The 7819-nt window shown below is 38.6% G+C and overlaps 1 protein-coding gene across 8 annotated transcripts; it reads right to left on the bottom strand.

Annotated features, from left to right (window-relative positions):
* Positions 1–260: 260 nt before the first annotated feature.
* On the bottom strand, positions 261–7457 carry macroh2a2 (macroH2A.2 histone). Of its 8 annotated transcripts, none has more exons than XM_084093529.1 (11): positions 7216–7408; positions 6061–6119; positions 5128–5162; positions 4832–5013; positions 4326–4432; positions 3856–4044; positions 3677–3784; positions 3170–3269; positions 2361–2450; positions 1141–1315; positions 261–934 (listed from the first exon to the last, which is right to left on the bottom strand). In XM_084093529.1, exons 4-11 carry the CDS (start codon positions 5001–5003, stop codon positions 769–771), a joined length of 1107 nt encoding a protein of 368 aa, XP_083949655.1. In that variant the 5' UTR covers positions 5004–5013; positions 5128–5162; positions 6061–6119; positions 7216–7408; the 3' UTR covers positions 261–768. The 8 variants fall into 8 exon arrangements, with proteins under 8 accessions (XP_083949655.1, XP_083949656.1, XP_083949659.1 ...); XM_084093530.1 differs by having other exon boundaries at positions 6061–6116; positions 7216–7318; XM_084093533.1 differs by lacking the exon at positions 7216–7408 and adding an exon at positions 6986–7201 and having other exon boundaries at positions 6061–6116.
* Between the last annotated feature and the right edge of the window lie 362 nt (positions 7458–7819).

Genomic DNA, 7819 nt, shown 5'->3' with positions numbered 1-7819 from the left:
ATCATGTTTACACAGCGCACACAATGCTTCTGCACTTATGTCTTCTCAACATGGGGACAGGAGAGCTGTCAGTCAATAAATGGAAAAACAAGGTAACTGGATTATTTTTGGGAAAAGTAACTCCGATATTTTGTTGTTAAAAAGTAATCTGATTACGTTACTTGTAATGTGTTACTACCCCCAACACTTGTTGTGTCTGAGTAAATGTTTTGAGCAAACTATTGCATTTAGTTGTATATAAATGGAAGCTCATCCTGTGGTGTAAAACATTTTTTTTATTTCAAAGCTGAACAAGAAACACTTTTTTTTTGATAAACCAAAACTGTCAGAAACCACACTTGATATCTAGCCAAAAACAACGCTGAAAAGTTCAACTCTGAACATGGAATGTAAAAACAAGTTCATTCTAAGGATAAAAATGGCAAACAATGAAGATTAAGTTCATCTAGTCTAAATGAATGTATTTTCTTTAAAAGGAGAACAGTGAAACATAAATGTGTACAGTACATCACTCACAAATATCCTTGTTTAAACACCTTCAAATTATCTGCTGTCAAAAACATATACCTACAACATCTTTCACCAAGCTGCACTACACTCCACTTAGAACGCTCTTACTAGCCTGGATGCACTCTCTGCTAAAGCTCATGTTCAACTCATTTTACCTTCCCTCAATGTCGAGGCCGACAAAACCAGTCAAAGCAAAGCTAAAACAGAGCTGCATCGAGGCCGTTACGCTTTCAAAGAAATCAAACCCCCGACCGAACATCACTTGGTGTCCATCTTGGCCATCTCCTGCAGGTATATCCCAATGCTCTCGCTGTCAAACAGAACAAAGTAAATGTTCTTCAGAGAGGATGTGGTTGCTGAGACAAAATGGTTTGAAATGGCCTTCAGTATTAGCTGGGCTGCTGTCTGCTTTGGGAAACCATTTCTGCGGGAACAAAAGTAAAAAAGTGAGATGATTTAAATTTTCTGGAAACTATTTCTGGTCATAACCGCATCGAAACTCGGTTAACTACTGATCTGTAAGCCTGTGCTTACTTCGCAGTCGCAACTATCTTCAATGGCTTGTAGACGCGTTTGATTTTGAGAAAGTGAAGTGTAGGTAATTTTAAGCCCCATGTTTCTGATGCTCACCGTCCAGCGGGTAGTGAAGGGAAGGCCACCGATTTGAGCTTTTTCTCCTCGGCAGCAGACAAACAGTTCTTGACCGTTTTCTCGAGCTGATCTTCGCACTTCTCTGAACCCCATTGAGGGACGTGACAATGGATGATGAAACGTGCTGCCATCCCATTGGCTTGACTCACAGCCACTGCAAAGCAGAGGGAATAAGAAATACTCCAGTCACAACAACAACACAAACTTTTTTTTTTTTTATAACCTACAGTGGATTTCTTCTCTCTTTCTTGTTTTACTTTTAAAGGGGTGATGAACTGAGAAATCAAATTTTCCTTTAGCTTTTGACATATAAGAGGTCATCATACTATAAGAATATCCTGTAAGTTTCAGAACTGAAAACTTCCTTGTTAGTCCAATAAAAGCTTTTATTGACACCAGGCACAGCGAACGACAGGTTTTTCAAAGTGGGGATCTATGACGTCAAAGGGTATCAAACACCGCCTCCGCAGAAGAAGATCAATGCCTACTTCAGCACTGCCTCTTTAGCCCCGCCCACCGATTCGCGCATTACATGAAACTCATTATATTATGCAAAACTGTTATCCAATCATAGCAGTGGGCGTTTACTTCCGAGTCTTCAATGCGGCACGCCCATAAAAAACGAGTGTTTCAGGAGCTAGGCTCAAAACCAGGGTAGAAAATAGCCCATTACTTAATTTTGATGTTTTTGAATGTAAAAACCAAGCGAACGTCATAAGTTGACCTCAGACAACAATATAAAAAAATTTAAAAAGCCAGTTCATGACCCCTTTAATCACTTTTTGACCAAAAACAGTTTGGGCTGATTTTTTCCATCTTTGTAAGATACTTATTAGGCTAGTACTTCAAAAAGACCCCCAACACACAATCCAATGTTGCACTCGTTAACAAGTTTTACTTTACACAAGCACTAACAAGCCTATCTAGCCCATTAAATATTTCAGTACTACAGAACTGCTCATTCAGTACTGACTTTTTTAGATTCTGCTCATTTCCATGACTTTTCCAGGCCTGTAAATGATCAGTGTATTATTCCTGATATTTCCAGGTTTTCCATGACAGCTGTACTTTTTTCTGTATTAAAATATTTAACAAGGTCATTTCCTGCCCCTTTGAACATTTCTAGAGCACACACTAATTTGAGTCTGCTTTCTGTCGGCTTGTGTCAAGCTGTGTGTGTGTGTGTGTGTGTGTTTAACCTGATGCAACCTCCAAAGGACCCTGGCTTTTTCTCAGCTCCTTGACGGTCTCTAAGAAATCTTTTCCTCCTGCTTTCTCCAGAGCGTTACCTGTATCAAAGGAAAACTTAATAGCTTTTGACACATTTAAAAAATAGGTCTCTTGACAATTTTGTATTAGCTAACAACAATAGCTCTGCTTCCATCCACTCATTTTTATGCACATTTTGGGATATCTCATTAAAAACGCTGAACGGAAACGCCTAGATGAACAAAAAAAAATAATATATGTATGTGCTCAATTGAGGTGGTTCATTTTTTTTTATCCACTAAAAACATATGCACATTAACTACAATGGAAACACATTTACTGAATAAATCCCTCGATGTGCAACAAAAAAGCTAACATGACTTTGCCTCAACAGAGGATGTGATTGGATAACTGGACTAACCCAGCGGACCAATCGCATCGCACAGCATCTCAAATGTTGGTTTGATCATTCTGAAATGCCTGAGCCAAAGTCTGTCATCAGAATGATTTGGTTTAATTCCCTCCAAGAAGCATCTCATATGATTGCATTCCCAAACATCAGGCAAGATCACATTACGGCGTTCACTGTATTTCGTCAGCGCGCTCTGAGACGCAAGTCATTTATGATGTAGGAAAATAGAGCCAATTGCAGCAACTTCCATTTTTATTACAGATATTTTGTGCCAATTTCCCAGGAAGTGACGATTTTGTTCTCTTGAACACATGGGATTGGAAATGGTTAATTTTGCAACTTTGAATGGAAACATAGCTAATATTAATAATCTTGTAGTGTACTGACCGATTCCCTCTTTCAGATCAATCTCTGCGTTTGTGGGATTGATGATTCCCTCCACTTTGATCGTTCCGATTTTGCTGATTTCACTCTCTGTAAGGGACAGCTGATAAAGAAACCAGAGTTAACTCCTTATGCCATAAATCGCCAGGGTATTAGCTTTGCTACCATCAATTTCTGCAGAAATGTTGTCACAATGCATGATTTTACTGCCAATATAAGATTTTAAGGTGCCTTTTCTTTGTGAAAGATTTGTGGTGGAGTTTGTTCCATTTAAGTGATTTTGAAATGATTCATTTCTAATAATTTTTTGTAAATATTTACTATCTTTAGGTAGCATGATATCACATATAATTGCTTAATATTGGCCATAAAAAAATGTAAAGTTATATATGCTAATTATATGTAGTTATATTCCTAAATGTACCTTGCATTCAAAGGTATACAAAGTTTATAATGTGCTCTATAAGTGTTAAAACAACTTAAAATTACATCCTTTGAAGCTATTTTCACCTTTTGTCCAAGGAACAAGCTTTTCGCGGAGAGAATAGTAAATCCCTCTCCTGGTCCGTCTTCCACTGTTGTGTTGGCATCTGCTTCTTTGTCATTCTCTGTGCTTTTCTGCAGAAAGAAACATTTGTTGTATTCTCAGAGTCAAACATGGTACCAACGTATGCAAGTCCTGCACTTACTTTGGGTTTGCGGCCTGGTTTTCCTTTGCTCTTTTTGCTGGGTTTCTTGATGGGTTTCCTGTTCGCCCTCTTCTCCGGAACGGTCACCTGAGTCTCCACCTTCACCTTGCCGCCTCTCTTCTTGGAGAGCAGCTCAGGATGGATGCGAGGCAGAACTCCACCATTTGATATAGTCACCCCTCTGAGCAACTATTCAATAATACATCAAAACAATGGCATTGCTATTATTATTATTATTAGAAATATTAGAACAAAAGTAAAAATCTGCTCTTAAACATTTTGCTTCGCTGTATACGGTTAATTAGCCTACATGGGATAGAAGTGGGCTACTCAAACAAAGGTGGCAAATTCATTGCTTTTAATGCTCTACCTCCATGGTAGACTACAAAAAAGTGAGTTGTTTTTGGACAAGAATGTGCTAAATATTAACCCTAACCGCCCTCAGTCTATTTTAACATGTAACTCATTACCTGGTTGAGTTCTTCGTCATTGGCCACTGCCAGCTTGATGTGTCGTGGAGTGATTCTCCCCTTCTTGTTGTCTCTTGCTGCATTTCCAGCCAACTCCAAAATCTCAGCTACAAAAACATCAGAGCAATAAGAACCATTTTTAATAATTGAGCACCAATAATTGAGCACCAAATCAGCATGTTAGAATGATTTCTGAAAGTTCATGTGACACTGAAGACTGGCGGAATGATGCTGAAAATTCAGCGTTACCATCACAGGAATAACATTACATTTTAAAATACATTACAATAGAAAACGGTTACAGCCTTGGTGAACATAAGAGATTTCTTTATACATGAAAAATAAAGAAGTCCCTTATGGTTCTTAATAAAGACTTTTAAAAAACATTATTCAAACATATTTCAATCTTTTGACGGCCAGTGTAATTCAATTATTCATAATGAAAATAGGATATATACAAATTTTTGGTGGAAAGAAAAGCATCTGCTTGCTTTCTTGATTCCCACCTGCTAAGTACTCAATGACAGCTGCCATGTAGACGGGGGCGCCCATGCCAATGCGATACTTATGGGTTCCTGTGCGCAAGTAACGCATCATCCTCCCGACAGGAAAAATGACTCCTGCTCGGGCAGACCGAGACAGCTTGGTGATCTTTTTCTTTCCTCCTCTGGCTGACATCCTGCCTTTGCTGTGGTGAAAAATGAAAACATTTCTTCAATAATCATCTTTTTGATCAAGTAAACAATCCATTCAGCAACATGTAATCAAAACATCAATCATGTGAGTGACAGAGCAGACCCACCTCCTCTTGACTCACAGTGCCACTGGATGGAGTACCTACAGATAAATCAAGACAAAATGATTCATTGGTTAACATCCTGAATGTGACTGAACTCAACAGTCTCCATCTGCTTCAACAGATAATGATCACAGACACTCTTATCCATGTTAATGACTAAACTAGAACAAGAATAAAGCTAATACAAACACACGTTTAAAAGTTACAGCTTGGGTTTCTTCCATCTGTTGTATTATGTATTAAAACCCGAAGCCTTAGGGTGATATATCCTGTTCATTGCGATATCCGAAGAAAATTCAAAGTCTCAAAGTTTAGTTGGAAACTAAGGTGGGACTTTAGTAAAAGGGTAATTGTTAACATTTTGCGAATAAAAACAGGTATGAATATTTAAGGCCAAAGTATACAGTTTTGACGCAAACACTATAGCCGAACACATTGCCTTTCAAAGTGTATTTAATTTGATCGGGTACACAAACACAGGTTATCGTCGAATGCACAGTGGAAAGTTTCATTCTTGTTCAGTGTCTGCACTGTTTCTGCACTCCAGTCTTTGTACTGGTTTAAACGTGCACGTCTAGATGTTGCATCTATATTAGTTAGTTATTTTCGTCTCATCTGTTTGTTTTTCATCTTTGAATTGAATGTTACATTAGTTAATTATTAGGGATGCACAATATATCGAAATATCACAAATGTACATGCGATATGCAAATCGCAGCGGCTTGCAATAACTGGGGTCATGAACAAAAGACAGAGAAAATCACTCGCTGCTCTTGACTGAATAACTTATGTAGCTTTAATAAGAATCAGTGTATATATAATTCATACAGTGTTTTATGTTTACATTTGATTATTCAGTTTCTGTAGTTAAATCTAATGCAGGCCAGCCTGAAACCTAAACCCCCTGGTTTACACTGATGTTAAAATGACACTTACTACTTATGCTAGAGTAAAACACTGCTGTTCACTTCCAGAAGTTGTAGGGATGCTTTCTTCTGACAAAAAAAAAAAGTGAAAAGTATGTAGGTTAGAAAATTTTAAGTATAACTTAAGTTTATTTTACACACTTTAAGATGTATCATATAGCATATTGAATATTGCATTAGTTAATGGGTTAGGCTATCGCAAATCGCATTTTTCTTCCATATTGTGCAGCCCTATTAATTGTTTAGCTAACTAACGTTACTCCATATAAACTTAATCAGGATTCCTGATTAATAATAATAATAATAACATTTGTACCATTGCTGTTTGTCTTGCTGCTAGGCAGATTTACAAGACTAATAAATATTTCATGTCATATTTATTTGGTAAGTATCTATCTATCTATCTATCTATCTATCTATCTATCATAAAGCACGAAAATTACACCTTTTTTTTTTTTTTTTTTAAATGTGACCCGGGGTCTGTGAATGGCAGACTGTGAACTACCGCGTCGACAGACAAGGGCTCTTCTCTCGGCACAGCCTGCAGCGACCCCGCACTGCCATCCCAATTTAAAGGCGCAGCGCATGTTTTAAGATAAACAGCGAAGATTTATAAACATAGAGCGCGATTCCTCCCCGCTATGAAAAGTTTCGCCACAAATATATGTAATGAAAGACCCGCCTCCCGCCAGCAACAGCACGTTAACACCATTATATTCATCCGGGATGCGGTACGTGATCGAGAGGCCGTCGCCGAATCCGCGATTCAAAACGTATTATCAAAGGCCTCGCCTTCGCTTCACTGTTTTTTCATCAAATGCACATGCAAATCCGGACATGTTTGTTTTCAAACCACATTAGATCGTGCACAAATACATATTCTTGGTTTTTAACCCTGCTCCTCCCACATTAACTCACCCCCATTTTGTTTTTACCTCGTTGCATTTATATAGATTAAACACCCAATCTACATCGCAAGCGAGTGATGCGTTTCGACGCGACGCGACTGAAGCGTTGTTATTATCATCGCATCTGCAAGCGAGCTGCGTTCAGCTTCGTTTTTATATGGCGTATCGTCGCGCGCGTCGTGTACCGTGAGCTCGAGCTGTATTCGCATGCATCGCATCGCGCGCTTATCAACACAATACATCGTGCCAATATTTACCTGTTTGTTCTCTACAAATGCGTCATGTACGAAATATATCTGTCCTCTGACAGGCGCAAATAAGGAGTTCCTGGTATTCCTATTCCCTGTCCTTGTGTGCTGAGCCTCTCTGCTGTTCCTTAAAAAAAAATTGAGACAGAGAGAGACCGCGAAAAACTACAGCAGCCAGTACCACCGTACTGTCGATGGAGGCAGGCTTTAGGCTACTGCTGCTGCTTCTCATTTAAAAAAACATTACATTCAAGATATCAAATACAGTAACGCACCCAATGCAATCCATGCAAAATGCATATAGGCAAATAAGGGACATTATGTGGATATAATGATAATATAATATCAAGCCATAATTTCTCATCTAAGAGGTAGTTGAGAGCAGCATGCAAAAATAATTCGTCACAGACAGCTGCAGGTGTCTGGGTGATTGATGCTTACTGTAAAAAAAAAAAAATCTGTCTCTTCACCTGGTCCCTACTCGAGTAAGTGGTGATCTTCATTCGTTTTCACATGAATAGACTCTCTCCTGACGCCTGATGAACTCGATCTGATATGCACTTTTAAAAACGAACCTTCCGCAGACACGAATAATGGCCTGTTTCAATTGCGT

Source organism: Abramis brama (genome assembly GCF_963993115.1).
Source record: "Abramis brama genome assembly, chromosome: 19".
NCBI lineage: Eukaryota > Metazoa > Chordata > Actinopteri > Cypriniformes > Leuciscidae > Abramis > Abramis brama.
This window is presented reverse-complemented; position numbering and strand designations above follow the sequence as displayed.